Raw genomic sequence first — 19,876 nt, forward strand, 5'->3', positions numbered from 1 at the left:
AGTTGTTCAGTTCTGTCAGAGACTTTCAAGAACTAGAAAAACAAAGCAAAACATAAAAACTGTTGCACAGACAGGAAATATTATCACAGATACTACATGATGTTGCTCTAAATACTGCACACACAAACATAAGCCTTGAATACTGATTTAACCAAAATTTTAGTCACTGGGAGAATGCAGTAGGGGGATTGGAAAGAAATCATAAAAAAGCTAAATCCTTATCATACAGTCAAAAATCAACAAAAAACATCTATAATGTGGGCCCCTTGCCCATTACTTTCTGGAGACAACTGAGTAGATTCTAAATAACAGTTACCACTCAGATTGCTAAACTGTATAACTATTTAGTGACAATTAATTGCTTTGTGGCAGAGGTAATAATCTTAAATTTGAAGGCTGCCTCAGAGACCCAGACTTTCCATAGTTCTTTCTCCCTCTTGTTCCCTCATGGCGTTTTAGCATGGAACTAGCAGGGAAAACAGAGAGGAAGTTATGGTATAAATATGGGTATCTGGTCACTGATTTTGGTTGTATGACTTAATTTCTTTTGCACCTTTATAACTTGGGCAAAGTAGGTATGTATAAAAAAAAAGTAAATACCATAAAAAAAACTAAACAGTGTTATTCAACAGGGCATTATTCCATTTTCAGCAGGGCAGTTCTTTTTGGTGCCCTAAGATAGCTCTATGAGGCTATCTTAGAGCACAGGTATGCAAACTAAGGCCTGTGGACCAAATCTAACGTATTGCTGGTTTCTGTAAATTAAGTTTTATTGAAACACAGTCATGCCATTCATTTCATTCATTTACACGTTGTCTATGGCTGCTTTTGTCCTGTAACAGCAGAGTTGAATAGTTTCCACAGAGACCTATGGCCCTCAAAGCCTAAAACACTTACCACCTGATCCTTTACAGAAAAAGTTTGCCAACTCTAATTTAGAATATTGCATGATATTTTGTATCCGATTCCTACCCACAAATGTCAGTATTCCCCGAAAAGTAATTATGAAAACCCCAACTTCACACCCTATATTTGCAACCCACCCTCCCCTACTCCCTACCAGGATGATGAGTAGCAGAACTTTGAAACACCAACTGCCTCCAGGGAGCAGAACTCAGAGGTTGGATAAGGACAGGAAAGGGTACCAATAGGGGCTGTTATTTTTGTTTTCAAAAAGTCTTGAAATACCAAATCTTTCAAAGTATTCACACGTATTCTTCAAGAAAATTAAATTTAAAATCAAAAGAAAACAATAAAGCAAATCAAATCTGGTTAATGGTTCTGGTGACTCTCTAACATAATATGTGATTATATTTGCTAGATATAATTTGTTTTATCTGTTAGGGTTGCTCTGGAGAATTTTTTGGTTGCACATATCCAAAGCTGCTAGATAGACGACCCTCAGATAAGAAGGCTGTTACTGTGCTAAAACTGAATGTGAGTATAATATTTGAAACTCTCCGATCTCAAGAAAGGTCAATTAATCTAACACATCCTACAAATGATCTTCAGTAAAGTTTGAAATTTTTAAACCTAAAAAGTCCGATAGATAAAATGTTTAATAAATATTACTAAATATTACTAACTTACTACTAATTTTTACTAATAAGTAGAAATTAAGAGAAAAGCTTTCAAAGATCTATGTAGGAAAAAAAATAGTTTTCTTTAATTCAGCTTTCTTTTAAGTTGACTGGAAATTTAAAAGTAAAGATGACACTAATATAAAAACATAAAAGATTGAATTAATAGTATGATCAACATCAATACTTCCAATTCATTACTTTACGAGAAAAATGTGATATGGTATATCTGTGGTATGTTCTATCCAGAAAAGAAATGACACATCCAAAGACAGACTATATTCTTAGGTATGTCTAATCTTTAAAGTGTGCTAATTTACCATTTATTTACAATTTAACTAAATTTTAAAATTGTCTGATTTTCCCATACATAGGAAAACCTTTAAATATATAATTATCTTTGTTAATAGGAACCTAATGAATAAGGCATCAAAAACGCTTTAAAATGTGAAAACAAACATAATTCACTATATAAGCTAAAAAGTCTAAGATACCACATAAAACAACAATACATTTTAAAGAGTGTAAACAACACTCTTCAGGAATAAACAGCTTACTGTATCTTCAAAAAAGGCATCAGAATTTGTACTTTATAAAGAAAACATTACACTGGTAAAGCTTATTTTGAAACGTAGGATGACACAGCTAGTTAAGTAGTTATGACGACTATTCCTACAACATCAAAATAAACATTTAATATTTCAGTTTGGAAAATACAGTCTCCAAAGGTTTATTCTACTGAAAAGATTCAGCTGTTGAATTATGACTTACAAGAAATAGACTTAAACTATAGTTTCCCTTGTTATAAAATTATAACTGCTCTGTTAACCTAGCTTTCTTCAAAAGAAATGCAAGAAAAAATTTAATGCTTTCATAAAATGCTAACTGTATTCATAATCCTGGAAATTTGGTTTATATTTTAACTGAAAATAATTAATCTAGCTACTTTGATAATGTGGAGTAAAAAGTAGAGAAAAATATTTCTAAGCACCACCTTTCTTATTTTCAGTAATACTTGACATAAAACCATCGTATTAAAAAAAAGCATGCGTTTTTAGAACAAAAACATTTAAAAGGTTAAAAGCTTTGACTATCAACTTACCTTCTTTTGATACCACACTATAGCATCTGTGACTTTGGACGCCATTTATTCCACTGAGATCACACATTCGTCATTTTAGGCTGTGCAAGAGAGAAAAACATACAAAGGACTTGACTTCCACCTTCTAAAAGGAGACTAAACAACATGTATACATAGCACTCTGGTTACTTGCACAGCAGGGGTGTATGACTATACTTATATTACACCCTTCCTCATTACTATTTTAGCAACAGGTTCCCTTAAGTGAACAAAAATCAGTTGCCATAAGAAAAGGATCTTTCTACATGAATATAACACTTAAATTTTCTTACAAAATAGTTGAATTGTTTTTTAAAAAATAAGTCTTTTAAATAAATTTCAGAATTTTCCAGGTTATACTGGAAATTTTTCATTTATAATCAATCCATTCACTCAGTAACAGATCAGTTTTGCTTCAGCTTCTATCTAGGAACTAGCATCAATTACAGTTGCTAAAGGATGGCTTGATAGAGATTCCAAAATTTATAATCATATTTAATTTTCCCTGATGCTCAGTAAACACAAAGTTGAACTAAAAGCAAATAGCTAGAGAAACCTAATTAATTTACGTTAAATACTAAGCTAATATTAGAGTTAATTACACAGGAATAGCTACTATTAAGGACTTCTCAGATATCACAGTTTGCTAACCTTCAGAAATTTACCACAGACTACTTCATAAGCATCTTTCTGGATACTAAACTTAATGGTTACTTACTCCTAGAGAAAATTAATTTCAGACTGATTCCAGTTACCTCTGGAATACTTTTCTAGTCTTAATTCTACACCAGCATGGAGCTATCTCTGGCAGGTGTTAAGGATGAGCTTAAACAGGTTCAAACGCACAATTCATTGCAGAACTCATTAAAAATTAGGATCATCCAAGGCCAAACAGGATCTCAAGAAAATTCTGAAAGTAGAGCACCCTGCTCAGCCAATCCTAGCACATGCAGATCTGCAACCGGCGAGATGCTAACACTACAGAGTTTGCCCAGAGTAAACAAAATACCAGAGGTTTTATACTCCATTCTTGGGAGCATATAAGGATTCAAATATAATGACAATTATCACCAGCAAGTTCAAATATTCAGATCAACTTCTAAAATTTAAGGCAGAATTTACTTACTGCCTGTATTTTTTTAACTTTTATTGAAATATAGTTGATTTACAATGTTGTGACTGCATATATTTTTGACAGTGTTAGAGACCAGATTATTTATTACCTTTCCTAAGATACTGATTGCATCTTTAACTGATCAAATTCAAGTAAGCCATGTTTTGAAAACCTCATAAATTCCCTGGCATCATGGAAAGAGAAGGAGCATAGAGTCAAAAGATGAGAATTCAAATGGTTCCACTAACTAATATGCAATATTGAAGAAGTCACTTCACCTCTATGATCTAGTTTCTTTCACTTATAAAACAGGAGTAACTGTACCTATCTATCCCTTATAGAGTTTTTGTGACTAATAAATAAGACAATATACATAAAATGCTTACCAAAGTCTAGTAAATATAGATGGTCAATTATAATTATTTTATTAATTTTATATTTTAAAATTCCCCAATTCAGGAACTGGGAAATATTTATATTTCCTTTTTTAAACATGGCAAACAGGTTAGAGAAGAAAAACGTGCAATCAGTTTCTGTTGACAGTTAAAATAAAAATAGCTACCTGATTATCCTAAGACTGCAATGTCAATTCTCCACTCCATACACATGGATTATTTAGAGATTTCAAAGTTCACCTCCTCTGAAGTTTCTCAGTCAGATGTGGCTACCTTTATTTCTCTTACCAGGGTTCTGGGGGGAAGCTTGTCCTTACTGACTTAAAATCTTCCATTTTTTGTTTTTCTGTCCTGGAGGCCTTTGGGAGTAATTCATTAACTTAAATCACATTTTGTCCTAAAGTTTTTACCTTGATTCGGTCAGCAGACTATTCATTACAACATTACACCTTCATTATAATTGTCTGTGAAGACTACAGTTTATGTTTTCCAAACTGGTTATAACTCTCCTCCCTCTCCTGTCCCCACCTTACCAAATGCAAGCTACAAAAAGTATGAAAATATCCATTTTTCACTTTACTGTCCTTTAATCTCACCGAATCTTTACTGACAAAAATTCCAGCTTATCTACCAAAATAAAGATCCTCTTTCTAATCCCCAGTAGTGTAAATAATATGCATTTCATATAGAAAATGTGAAAGGATTTTTTATTCACCCAATCTATTAAATATATAAGATATTTAATATATTTGGGGAATATTTAAATGGTCATACAAATAGTTTTTTGTTTTTTTTTTTTTAAGAAAAAGCTTCAGTGGAAGTGAGGAAAACAGTACCTGGTTCAAATAAAATAATCTCAAAGTTTTTTTTATATACTTTGGTTTACACCAAGCTACACTAAGAAATAAATTTCGAAAATCAACTCTAACAGTACACTAGGTACATAAAATGTTCTAAATATTTTAATTATATTCATTTGGATTTACGGACATAAAATTTCAATCAATTTTGTTTAAAAAAAAGAAACACAACCTTTCTTCAGGTAATGATAAGTTCTGCTGTACAAACTCATTTAACAGTTTTTCCATTGTGTCAACAACCTTTCAGTGACACGGAGTGGCTCATATCTATTTTTAAAACAGGTCTTACAGCATGCTAAGACAGATTCCTGAATCAGACATCTGACAAAGCACAGACACATGAGTACAAACAACAAGAAATAATAAATCAACAAATGATTTCATGAATAATAAAGATTATTTCTAAAGCTTTTCCAACTTCTTTAATTCTAACGGTCCAGGAATACAGGTTTATAGTCTCTTTTATCATGATAGTTCATGATAAATACTTTTTATGCTAAATTGACACTAAAATTAATTTACAGAAAAAAGTAGAATATTAAGCTTATTGGGTACCTTAAACAGAGGATCTTAATCTTTTTTGATCAAATAATTTGATAGATGATATTAAGATATAAAAATAATCCAATTGTGAAAACACAGAGCTAACCATAGGCATAACATTTAAATATTGCCATAGACAGTTACTCTGAGCTAATTCTCTCGATGCTGCTTTAGTCATCATACTTGTCAAAACATCTGAAATTACTCTTTACTATGTCAAGGTCTACACAAAATGCATTTATAATGCCAAAGACTAGGATAGAGGGAAAAGATGACTATGAAGAGACAGTATGTTAAGTCTGCTTTAATAGAATCTCACTATCAGGGGCTTGCCTGGTGGCGCAGTGGTTAAGAATCCACCTGCCAATGAAGGGGACACAGGTTCGAGCCCTGGTCCAGGAAGATCCTACATGCTGTGGAGCACCTAAGCCCATGCACCACAACTACTGAGCCTGTGCTCTAGAGCCCGCGAGCCACAACTACTGAAGCCCGCGCCTAGAGCCTGTGCTCTGCAACAAGAGAAGCCACCGCAATGAGAAGCCCGCTCACCACAACGAAGAGTAGCCCCCGGTCACCACAACTAGAGAAAGCCCACGCACAGCAACGAACACCCAAAGCAGCCAAAAATAAATAAAATAAAATTCTAAAAAAAAAAGAAAAAAAAAAGAATCTCACTATCAAATACCCACAAGTATTCTTTGCACAGATATAGGCAAAGAAAAATTAAGTTTTTAACCATTCCCTATGTTAGAAAAAAAAAATCAGTCTATGGAATACTACATAATGTTACAATGTACTTCTCTCATAATTCTAAAACAAATTTCTCTGTTCCAGCATGACTCTCACTACTCTCAGAAAATAATTTATGCACACCTCTGAAACTTCACTTGTGCTGTAATTCTCATTCCTTTTCTCCACTCATCCATCCTTCTAGATCAGTTCAAATCCTACTTCCTCTAAGATGAAGCTAGCTTTCTGTAAGTGTTCATTTGGAACACTTGAAGCTGGATGTCTCTTCCAGCACTGATTTGTACTAATAAATCTGGTATTTAAATAAAAATGCAAAGCAATATAGCCACACATGTCATTCAATCATATGTAAACACTCTTAAGGAAAAAAAGAGGCATCCTTCTTCCTTTGTGTCTCACTAAGTACCCAACACATTATAATATGCAGAAAAGGAAGGAGAGCAGAGAAAAAGCAATGACTAAGCATCAGGAGAACTGGGTTCTAGATTCAAGTTCTGACACTAAGAGCTAGGGCTTTTGAATTAGTTACTGAGTTCTCTGGGCCTTAGTTTCCACCAGTGCCATCTAGTCAAATATTCCACAACTCAATAAAGGTTAAATAAAAATTCGAATAATGTACAGGAGTTCCTGTGAATTCCTTTACTAACACACCCAAAAATATTAACATTAGTTAAATCAGTCATACATATTTGGAATCTCATTATTATGCTATTCAGTAACCTTGTGTCACTCCCCACTGCACTTAGAATTGTATTTAGACCCTCTAAAGTCTCACACTAACCCCTACTTACCCAACATTATTGCTCACCGTCTTCTCATACATCTGTTTCAATCATACCACACTTCCTACACTTTTCTACCTCTGTGTCAAAATTAACAGTTCTTCTCTTTCCAAAACAAGGAAGATTTCAAGACGGCCTCCTAAATTCTACTTTCTCTATAAGTTTCTCCCAAATTCCTCCATTAAATACTTCTCATCCTGTTCTGTATTCCCATTACACTTAATATGTTGTTTTGTACAGACTTCTGTATACTTGTCTGTATATGTGCCCCTACCACTATCCATAAGTTCTTTGAGAGCAGTCCAATCAATGTCTTTACTACCTCAGAACTCTCCAATAGCTTTCTGTATATATTAAGCACAAATGTTTACAAACCAAATTAAACAGCTGCCAACCAAAGTATTGGTACCATCACAGATGAATTTAATTTTTCTATCAACTGAAAAAAAAAAAAGAAAAAAGCACAACAATGAGAGTGGTCAGTTAAGTTTTATTTGGGGCAAAATGAGGACTACAGCCTGGAAGACTAGCCTTTCACAAAGCTCTGAGGAACTGCTCCGAAGAGGTAGGGGGTGAGGTCGGTATATATGTGATTTTAGTAAAGGTGGGGATACATGCAATTAATCACACATTTTGGCAGAAGGGTGCTACTAGTCACAAGAAGACCGCTGCTAGTCACGAGGAGCAGATGTCTCCCTGAATGATTTTAGTGCTTTTCCAGATATGAAAGTGTACAAGAAACTGGGCTCATAAAATCTTCTGAAAATATCTAACTATATGAAGGCCTGTACTGCCAGTTTTTCCGAGAGCACAGAGTGCCTCATTCCTGATCTCCACAAACTCCACCCTGAACTCCTTTCAGGGTGTGTTGAAGGTCAGCGACCACAGTGGCTAACAACTTCATTCTTGTAGTGCCAGATGGAGAGTGACAATTTTTAGGTGGCAGGCCAGAAATTAAAAATTCTATCCGTCAAACTCCTGCACTACCTCGACATGCATATAAACATAGAAACATACTCTTCCCTAATACTAAAAGGTACAAAGACATTGTGAAGTTTAATTAATATGGCTCGTTTATTTGCTGATATGTCACTTAATCAACCAATATATAAGGATTTGCAGACCTATAAAGTACAATGAACAGGAGTAAAAGTCAAACCTGCCAAGTCTAGTCTACCTCTATTCCTAAATGCTAAAGTTATATATAACTCAGTTGCCTCCTCCAAGGCTAAAATAAGCAATTTTTAGACTTCAGAAACTAGGAACAAAGCTATTCTGTCCTTAAAAAGGTAATAAACATACCTTTCATACTGATATTGAAAGGCATTTTTTCATACTGATATTGAAGTTAAAAAAAAAAGTGAAATTCTGGTAGGAGGAGCCTGGTGTGGACAGAAGGAAACCTTCTACTAGTTTCAGGGTTTCTATTTTCTAATCATATGACCTATAAATTGTTACAATTTCTTGAAAACTTACAAAATTCTTCATCTGGAAAAGGATTTTATTTCATGGAAATGTTGTGAAGAATAAATACCACAAACTATATGTTTAAAGTCATTTCCAACCTTAGGATAGAAAAATCAAATGCAAAATGAGATCTAAGAGGTACACACTTTCTATTATACCAGTTCATAAAAGGAATATTTGTAATTCTTATTTTCCTTCATGGAACCAACACATAGTCTGTGTATTTAAGGGCTAGAGGATAACACCTAACCTAAGAAGAAAAATTACAGCCAAGTAACTTCTGTGTAAATCTGTATTTATAAAAACATGTTGTACTACTGTGAAATCTAAGAGAATAACTAGAGTTATAATCTTAATACCCACAAAACCCTCTGTAGAACTTCCTGATGTGTACAGCCAACCCACCCTGTATGTCCTTTAAAAGCAGCTCTTTGAATTTTAAGTTTCTTAACTTTAGCACGTACCCACAAAATCTCTACCAGTAGCATTCCTTTGGGCTTTTTTTTTTTTTTAAATACTTAAAAGGTCCTTCAAATACTTAATTGATACTGTATTATGTAAGTGATTCTTGTTTTGACTGTTGTGCCATTTGGAAAAATCAATAACAAAATACAATCTAAATGGTTTAACTTCCTCATTTACTCACAAGAAATTTTTTACATCAACCGTTCAGTCATCATTCAAATATGGATATGTTATCAGAGGCCTCTAGTAAAAACATTAACTAAATTAGTGTTACAGGTAACAAATGATAATGCATGAAATGATAGTCAAATGGTTTAAAGATTTAATAGATCATCAAAATGAATTTATTTAGATTAAAAATTGCTACCTATACCTCATTAAAAATACCATGAACAAAATTTGAAAAATACTAGAGATGTTTCAGCCAGTATCTGATAAATACATTAATAAATATTAATATAAATATTAATTAAAATTAATATATTAATAAAAATATTTATTTACTGAACACTTACTAATATTGCATTGTTGTAGGCACTAAGGTCACAACAGTGAACAAGAAACAAGGTTCCTGCCGTGACGAAACTTACAATGCAGAAAAAGAAGATAGAAAATGAACAGCAAACAATATAATTTTGTGTTGAGGTGGTGCTATCAAGGAAATAAACAGGGAGATATAGTTGGGATGGAGTGGGGTACCTTTGGAAAAGATAGCCAAAGAAGTCCCCTCTGAGATGACACGTGAATTGAGATCTGAAGGATGAGGACAACCAGCTATGCTAAGAATTGAGGGAGGACATTCTGAGCAGAGGGAACAGTAAACACCAAGACCTTGAGGTGAGAATGAGCTCAGAATTTTTAAGGAACAGAAAGGAAGCTTATTTATGGGTAAAATCAACAAGATCTAGAAATGGACTAGGATGGGGCAGGTTGGGGGAGGGATTAGGGAGAAGAATCTAGGTTTTGGGTTTGAACCATTTTTCTGAGATGGATGCATATTTTTTTTTAAAAAGGTTTATGAACAACATTGTAAAGTACTCCAATAAAAATTAATTTTAAAAATGGTTTATGAAGTACAAAAAAATAGTTTTAGACCTGTTAAGGTGACAATACCTATTTGACATAAAAATAAAGATGTCAAACAAGTAGTTACATACTTGAGTCTGAGCTCAAGATAAAGATGGAGATATGAGTATAGAAGCCATGAACACATAGTCAATATTTAAAATCAGAGGTGGGTTACACAGGTATATGCATTTGTCAAAACTAAAGTATACTTAAGACCTGTGCTCAGAGATGACTTCAATAAAATCACGTGACATATCAACTAAGAAGAGTACAATTAGAGAAGAAAAGGGTTCAGCATCAAGTCGACTACTATTCAGAGAAGTGAAACAAGAGAGGCCAAGAACAGAAAATGAGTAGAAAGAAAGCAGGTGAGTGCGATGTCACAGAATCCAAGAGAGGAAGGTCTTTTACAAAGGAGTAGGCTGCTAACAGATCATTGGATTAAACAAAACAGAGGTTAGAATGAACTTGGGAAGAGCAATTTAAATGAAGTGGAGAAGATAGAAGTCAAGGTGACATGAGAAGAAGAAAGGGCTGATAAAGAAGAGGACACTGTATGGGCTTCCCTGGTGGCGCAGTGGTTGAGAGTCCGCCTGCTGATGTAGGGGACACGGGTTCGTGCCCCAGTCCGGGAAGATCCCACATGCCACGGAGCGGCTGGGCCCGTGGGCCATGGCCGCTGGGCCTGCACGTCCGGAGCCTGTGCTCCGCAACGGGAGAGGCCACAACTGTGAGAGGCCCGCATACCGCAAAAAAAAAAAAAAAGAAGAGGACACCTGTAAAAAAAAAATCACCAAAGATCGCTAATTGACTCCCATTATTCCATCCTCCTTTTCCTTTTGCAAACGTTTTGCTGGACACATTGTTGCCCAAAATAAAGACCTTTCCTAAGCCAAGTCTGGCTGTGACTATGTTCTGGTCCAGATACAGCGGTATTAGGTGGAACTTCCAAGTTAGGCCCCTTAAAAGAATCTCACTCAGTTGGAGAAAGTCCTTGGTTCTTTCCCCCCTTTCTATTTCCTGCTCATTGGAATGCTGTTTTAATGGCCAAAGCTTCAGCAGCCACCATGGACAGTGATATTGAGACCAGAAGCCAGGTGTATTCATAGATAGGAAGGAACCTAGGTTGCCGGATGAAGCCACCTTACCAGTTCTGACTGTCTACCTCCATATTTCTTGTATCCAAGATTATAAATTCTTATAGTTTTAACCATTGTTATCAGCAGCCAAACCAAATCTGATACTGCTGAGTATAATACTTTTGATATATACTTTTTTTGCCATCAAAACTTTGTAAATATTGTTCAAATGTCTTTTGGAATTGTACGTAACTGAGAAGTTTGCAGTCAGCTAGATTCCCCCCCACACCACATATAGGTCAGGTTTTCTTTTTTGCCAGGATGCCAAAATAATTCTCTGCTTATTTCTAAAGTTACTAACTACTAGGGTGTAGTCATTCTTCAACATTTCACAATTTTTCTTCCTGGTGTTCAGAGCCTTTCAACCTGCAAATGTAATTTTTGCATGATATTTCTGAAATCTTTTTCTGTTCCATTTGGTGGAGTCTCTATTCCATGGATACAAGTTATGCTTAGGTAGGACAGTCTTATTGTCTTTTCATGGTCATTTGTTTCACTTATTTTTTTCCTGGAGTGTATTTGTAGAGTTATCATGCCATCTTCTAAAAAAATCTTGATCGTGTTTAACATGGGGAGTGCTACACTGAGCTCCTACTTATTTTGATATCTAATGGATTCTCCTTGACAACTTCAACATCCTTTTTACCTTAGCTGGGAACATTTTTATTTCTATGCACACATGTGCATGCACACACCACACACAAACTTCAATTTGAGATCTGGATACTGCTTTTAATCTATTTTTCTATAACCCATCAATGCAGGAAATGGACAAAGAAAGCTTAGTTTGGACTTTGCGTAGAGCCACTGCTGAAACGTCATTAAGTGTCCTATACCAGGATCCATCCCCCCAGTCAGAGGGCTATCCTACCTTCATGGGCTTTGGTTCTTGCCCTTAACAAGAGTGCCTTTCAAAATGTCAATGCTCCCTGAAGTGTGAGATTCAGCATTAGTATGCGGGTCTTCTCAAGGATTTTTCGTTGACTTTATGCTTCCTACTCATCTCTTAGATCTGCTTCGCTGGACAGTGTTAGTGAGGATACCTCCTGTTTTGCAGGCCTCATCTTTCCTTAGTCTGGCTTCTGGGATATGGGGCTGGAATTATAAACCTTGACAGATACACCCAGTATCTTCTCATTCTTTCCTGGCCTCCACTTTTTGAAGTATTTGGCATAAGGTTGTACATACCCCTTTCTCGTGTGCTTCTATTCCTTTTTTTTTGTGGTACGCGGGCTCTCACTGTTGTGGCCTCTCCCGTTGCAGAGCACAGGCTCCGGACTTGCACGCTCAGCGGCCGCGGCTCACGGGCCCAGCCACTCCGCGGCGTGTGGGATCCTCCTGGACCAGGGCACGAACCCGCGTCCCCTGCATCGGCAGGCGGACTCTCAACCACTGCGCCACCAGGGAAGCCCTTCTATTCCACTTTTTTGCCCTCTCCTTCCCCCACCCACTTTTTCCTATTTTCATTTGGTTTTTAGTGAAGGGAAAATTCTGTGATTCTACTTCATTTTTACTAATACCTAAATTTATTTTTTAACATGTATTTTTTAAGTGCTAATGACAATCTTTTGAGTTCCTGACTCAACTGAAAAGCAAAATTTAAATATTCTAAAATAGGATTCTAAACTAACAACAGCTGCAACTTTACTTCTGTTATTTCTAACAGAGGGAAGTAAAGGGAAGACACCCAGTTTCAATTCTTTTTATAAATTCAAGATACTAAACAGAAAATACAGAACCAAGCTTAAGCTCTTCTGTGAAGCTGTTACAACTACCTCCAGGGAAAACAAATCTAAAATGCATTTTTCCTCCTCAAATCTACTATTCTTTTATTATCTACTCAATTTGGTACTTAAGCAAGGAACCCTAGAATCTTTGTCTCCTTTCCTTTCCCAACACCACAAATTCTCTACCTGGCACACAGGAACCATTCAATAAATATGAAGGAATAAATCAATGCATCTACCTGTCACACCGCCAAAACATCTCTCATATAACCCCTCCCTGGCCCCACTACCACAGACCTGGTGCAAGCCCATATTATCTACTACGAGGACTACTCTGACAGTCTCTTATTATTTCTTCACTTTCACTATTTATCTTTCTAAAATACTGACCTCAACATGTTTCTCTCCTTCTTAAAAAATCTCTAATGATTTCCTACTATGTAAGAAAAGAGTTTAATCAGCATAGTAAACAAAAGACCTTCTTTTACAACCTTATCATAGATTCACTGCTTTTATAATCAGTAGCATCCATCATCTCTACCTTCTTCCACACACAACCTACCCACTCCAATCTGCCATCCATATACATATCCTACAGTCAGGCCATGTGGGTTACCAAATATATTTTCATGCTTGCCTTCTAGACCTGGTGATAATTCCTCTGTCTAAAATGACTTTCTCCTTGTTCTGACCTATTTGACAAGTTACTTTGGATTCTTCCAGGCCCAGATCATCACAGGAAATTAAATTGTAAGAACATATAAGGAATGGTGTGCAAGTGACTTAATTATTTAAAGAGTAATTTAAGATTTAAATATTTCAAACCACCAGGAAAAAAATGGTAGACTAAACACAGGGGTCTAACAACTTCACTCCCTTACAATAAGTAACTGAAACTACAGCAAAAGCATACACATATAAGAAATGAGCTTGGAATTAGTTCTAAGAAGGTGGATGGAGGGTTAATGATGAAATAGAAATAAGAACCAAATTGTGTTCCCTGGGTTTTCTTCCCCCATAGTTATAGTAGCCAATTTAAAATTAGGACATATGGCTTTAAATATACCAGATAACTTCTTATGGGACAAGTGAACTATTCTTGAAAACTGAGTCATTTTTAAAATAATGAACATATTAAATCTCACTATTTCATGTAATACCATTATTAATATGTCCAGATCATCAATTCAAGGCTAATAAAAATGAAGTTTGGGGGTTGGGCTTCATATTACTACTAACTACCAAGCCAACTGGCCCAAGCTGCCTGGCAACTCAGGAATGCAACACAATTTAATAGCCACTACACTGATAACATTCTTTTAACCTGAGGGAATTTTCTATAAATCAGGAAACAAACACTTCAATTTCTAGCCCATTCAAATCCATACCACAGAGGAAAGTACTTTCTAAACGTACTACAACTACTATTTAACCAGAATCATGAGCTCAACTGTGTATAGCTTATTCTTTTCACTGTTGCCTAATCTCTTCAACTATACAGTACTCTGCAATTTTATATAAAGGACTTGAGCACCAGAGGATTTTGGTATCCCCAGTGGGGGTCCCGGAACCAATCCCTGCAGGTACCGAGGGATGACTGTATTAAGACACAAGGTATGTGCTCAGCAAATGCAACTATTCCATTTCTCTTCTCCCCTTCACAGCAAAATTTTGCTGTCTCCTCCAATTTCTCCACTTCCTCTCTTCAATCCAATCATGCCTTTACTCCCCGCACTCTACTGAAAGTTCTCTTTAAGGACACGAATAAATTCAGGTTGCTAAATCCAATGGTCAGGTCTCAGTTGCTCATACGACGCAGCTGACTATGCTTCCTCCTCTTGGAACACTATTCACTTAGCTTCTAGGAAACCACTCTCTTGGGTTTGCTCCTAACTTTCTGGCTACTCCTCAGTTTCTTTGCTGGCTCCCATCTTCTCCCTGAGCTCAGTCCCTGATATCTTCTCTGTCTTCACTCAGTCCCTTGGTGATTGCTTCAAAATATCTTAGTTTAAATACCATGTGTAGGTAATGACCACTACATATGTAGATTACATCTCTAGTCTAACCTGTCCCCTAAATCCACTACATTAGAAAAAGTCAAACAAGTTTTCTTTGGACTTCCCACAGCCTACTATGTTGCTGTGCATTATAAATATACAAGAGGAAACTATGTATACAGTATTTCTTACATATATTTAGACTAGAACCCTTTCCTCATGATGCATCTCATGAGACATACAATTAACTAAGCCACTAAATACAGCATACTGAGACATCTTTCAAGTAGTTCCAACTTCTCACAGCACAAATTAACTATACGAAAATGGGCAAACTTTTCTTCTGATTGAAGAGAGGTAATAACTGAGTTTGAGGCTTTTTTCAAGGCAGTTCACTCCATTAGAAGAGAGCTTGCCTCAAAAATTTCCTTATTCAGAGATAAATTGGTGTCTCTCTTTAAATTCCATTCACCTGTATTAGTTATATACTCTAAATGGGCACAGAATAAATTTCCATCTTCTGCCTTCACATAAAATAATATAGTAAGTAGATGCTGTTGTAATCTCTTCTTTTTCCAGATTAAATATTCCTAGCTCCTTCAACTGTTCTTCACATAACATGCCTTTCAAACCTCTCACTATCCAGGTCATCTTCCTTATCAGATAAGATCTAAATTCCTGGAATCTAGTTGGCCAACAAAACAACCTATTTGAAGAATGCAAAACACTGTGGACTTATAACGTCTACTAATAGGGACATGATCACTTGGTCATGCAGCCTAAGGATATATTCACTTTTTAAATTTTTAGCAGCCATGATACTGGTTAACTCAATAATCCTTTCTAAAAAATATAGGTGTATTACACACATCCACATACATAGATGCTCACACATATACAATGCACTTAGCTATATCCACTAAGAGGGCCTAGACACAATGATTCCTCAGTAGCAATAAGCACATCTAACAACCAAATCTCTAAATACTAATCTACAGTAAAGAATCAAGGCCCCTTAGAGAAATGTCTGATTCCAGGGCTGGCATAGAGACAGTGCAAGGTGATCCTGGAACAACTTGTTGGGTCAGAAATTAAAGTGCTCAAAGAATAATAGGGACAGTGTCAGAAGAATAAAATAAGAATCAGGGCTTCCCTGGTGATGCAGTGGTTAAGAATCCGCCTGCCAATGCAGGGGACATGGGTACTTTCCTGGTCCGGGAAGATCCCACATGCCACAGAGCAACTAAGCCCGTGTGCTACAACTACTGAGCCTGTGCTCTAGAGCCCGCGAGCCACAACTACTGAGCCTGTATCCTGCAACTACTTAAGTCCACGCACCTAGAGCTCATGCTCCGCGACAAAAGAAGCCACTGCAATGAGAAGCCTGCGCACTGCAACGAAGAGTAGCCCCTGCTCACTGCAACTAGAGAAAGCCCGCACACAGCAATGAAGACCCAATGCAGCCAAAAATAAAATAAATAAAATAAATTTAAAAAAAAAAGAATTTAAAAAAATCAATGAGCCTATACTGATACAAATGAATGAATGAATGAATGAATAAATAAATAACAGAAGGAAGCTTTCTTTGGAGCAGGAAGCCTTCTTTGTACCAGGAAGCCAGCTAATAAACACAGAAGAAATTGGTGAACTGGAAAAAAAAAAATCACTATTTGGCAACCATCTTTTTTCCCCCCAATGTTAGTGAGATATAACTGACATAACATTGCATAAGTTTAAGTCGTAGAACATAATGATTTGATATATGTATATACTGCAAAATGATTACCGCAATAAGTTAACAACCATCACCTCACAGTTACATAGTTTTTCCCTTGTGATGAGAACTTTTAAGCAACCATCTTGAAAACTGATTTGTACAATAATCATCAATAGATATTAAAGCCAATGCATAAGTTTGAGAGTAATAGGGTATTTACATAATCAAAGTATCTCTCCACAACGTACTTAATAGTTACAAGGAGTGAAATAATGACTTAGCTTTGGAGAAACCTGGCAGATACCTTTTTAACTAAATGATCCAAGTTATCATCACCAGTAATAGGAGAAACTGCAGCAATTGCTTCTTGATATAATGTACTGGAAAGAACATTATGTCTGTGATATTCCTGCCAAAAGTATATAACCTGACTCTAGTCTCGAGAAAAAAATCAACCAAACTAAAATTGAAGGACATTCAGCAAAATAACTGGCCTCAACACTTTAAAAAAATGTCGATATCATGACATATAAACATAGCTCTACAACTATTCCAGCTTAAAGTAAATTAGAGAGACATGACAACTAAAGGCAGGATGTGATCCTGGATTTTCTCTTGCCATAATGGACAGTATTGTGACAACTGGTGAAATGTGAATAATATCTGAAGATTAGATAATACTATTGTATCAAAGTTAATTTCCTGATTTTTGATCATCATACTTTGCTTACGTAGGAGAATGTTTTTAGGAAATAAAACTGAGGTTCACATAGTTAAAGGATTATAAAGACTCAAATGAGTCAGGAAAAAAGTAATGTATATCTGTATATATAAAAATAAGGATAAAGCAAATGCAGTAAAATGTTTAATATTTGGTTAATCTCTGAAGCGTATACAGGAATTCTTGTAACTTTTCAAAGTCAAATTATGTCAAAATAAAAAAAGAAGAAAATAACTATAGTAATTTTTAATTCAGTTTTAAAATATCTCCTTTCTCATGTTAATTTTCTACACACACACTATCAACTTAATACACATAAAGCCTTCCTTTTATAATTAAGTTTATTTTCTCATGTAGTGTGGTTGCAGTGAAAGGGATGCACAGGGTAGACAAAAGAAAACTGACTCTATGTTTTGATTTTACCAATTTACATAATTCACCTCCATCAAAAGAAAAAGGCCATTTCAGTTGCCTATGATCAATGAGGAGACATTTTTAGACATACTCTTCTAACATCTTAACTACATTTCCTCTACAGAGATTTTTAACAACCTTTAATACCTATTATTTCCAAAGTTAAGTTACACTGACCTCTCAAAATATAAAAGGTATTTTTGGATCACAGCGGTATTTTTAGTCTTTGTGGCAAATATTTTCCAATGATGATAAAATCTGAATTATTACACCTTTAGAGAAATATTAATACTTACTTCTCATTAATTTGCCCTAGTAATAATATAGCCATGTTTTTCACTCTCTCACATTTTTTGTCAATGAGAACTGGGTTCTAAAAAGAAGAAAATGCAATTAGTTGCTTTCCTTTTGACTCACCATACATTCCTACATTTGTTTCAAGTACAACAGGAATGCTGAGGAAGCTGAACATAAACACGTTTATCCAGTCAAAACGTACGGTACAATTTGGTTCTTGCTATCCAAAGCTAATACATTCTAAAATCATGGGTTTTAATTAAAACAATACTAAAAATGGTACTTTATGTATTTTAAAGCATTACTTTAAAATTTAATGAAGAGGGTTTTCTACTTTTAGCCACGATGGAGTATCAGGGACCAGATTAATCCTCCCACCTTTTATCTTATTTTTTTTTGGCTGTACCATGCATCTTGCAGGATCTTAGTTCCCCCACCAGGGATCGAATCCAGCCCTCCGCAGTGGAAGCACAGAGTCCTCACCACTGGACCGTCAGAGAATTCCCCCTCCCACCTTTAAAACTAAAAAAAAAAAAAAAAAAGGACAAAATACGTGAAATCTTTTCAGACGTTGGACAACAGGCTGTGCAAGACAATAATCTTTGAAAAAGGAAACAAAAAAGTGAGCCCTATTATTTCCTAATAGTACTGCCTGTAGAGTTTCCAGGACACAGTGCTAGGAGGGGAAAACCAGAGCCTGACAGTCTCCCCAAGTTGAGAGGACGGATTTGAGCATTCGAGGACCGCAAAACAACTAGAGTTCTCGGGGCAAAGTACCAGAGAGGAGAGAAGAGCACAAAAGAGCTCTGGAGCTTTGAAGAGGATTCCCACTGAGTCTTCAGCTGATTATTGTTGATCAGCACACTTATGAAGATAAACTACCTAAAGCCAGGAATAGAACCACCAGAAAGGAGCTGGCATAACAATTACCAAAGTTCACACAGGGATGGTAAGAGTTCACAGCTAGAGTGGAAAAATCCTGTAATAATGGGCAACAGCTAGAATACTGAGAAGGGCAGTGCCCCAGTAATAAGGCTAAATTAGCCTTGTACTAAAGGATGCTCAGGACTCATCTAACAAAGCTTTAAAAGCATGCCTTGAAGAACTGTTTCTAATAACATAACTGTGTTCCAAAACAAAGCTCAAAATATTTATAAGAATACAAAGAAAAGACAGCTCCAAACAACAAAATTCACAATGTCTGGCATCCAAACAAAACTTAGCAGGCATGCAAAGAAAAAGGAAAATACTACCCATAATGAGGAGAAAAATCAGTTACAAGAAGCGAATCCAGAAATGACAAAAGTGCTATGATTAAAACAGCTATTATATACAAAATACTGTGCATGTGTACATACACCTTATGTGTATGTATATGTATGTACATGTATACATTCACACACATGCATGCACACACACACAAATGGAAAGAAACCCATGTTCCTGATTGGAAAACTTAATATTATTAAGATGTCCATACCCAAAGGAATCTACAGATTCAATGCAATCTCTATCAAAATTCCAATGGCATTTTTTGAAGAAACAGAAAAATTCATCCTGAAATTCATTTGGAATCTTGAGGGACCGCAGATAGCCAAAATAATTTTGTAAAAGAACAACAAATTGGAGGAGTCACACTTTCTGATTTCAAAACATATTACAAGGCTATGGTAATCAAAACAGCATAGTACTGGCATAAGGACAAATAGACGAATGGGAC

General features: G+C 35.7%; 1 protein-coding gene across 2 annotated transcripts in view; it reads right to left on the reverse strand.

Annotated features, from left to right (window-relative positions):
• The window catches only part of PHTF2 (putative homeodomain transcription factor 2), a 112,902-nt gene that overhangs the window by 79,622 nt on the left and 13,404 nt on the right, over window positions 1–19,876 (reverse strand). For both annotated transcript variants that reach the window (XM_082661933.1, XM_082661932.1), the window contains exon 2: window positions 2,683–2,762. In XM_082661933.1, the coding sequence (XP_082518059.1) occupies window positions 2,683–2,727 (45 nt within the window). In that variant the 5' untranslated portion in view covers window positions 2,728–2,762. The remainder of the gene's footprint in view (window positions 1–2,682; window positions 2,763–19,876) is intronic.

This window comes from Grampus griseus (genome assembly GCF_964374135.1).
Source record: "Grampus griseus genome assembly, chromosome: 9".
Taxonomy (NCBI): Eukaryota; Metazoa; Chordata; class Mammalia; order Artiodactyla; family Delphinidae; genus Grampus; species Grampus griseus.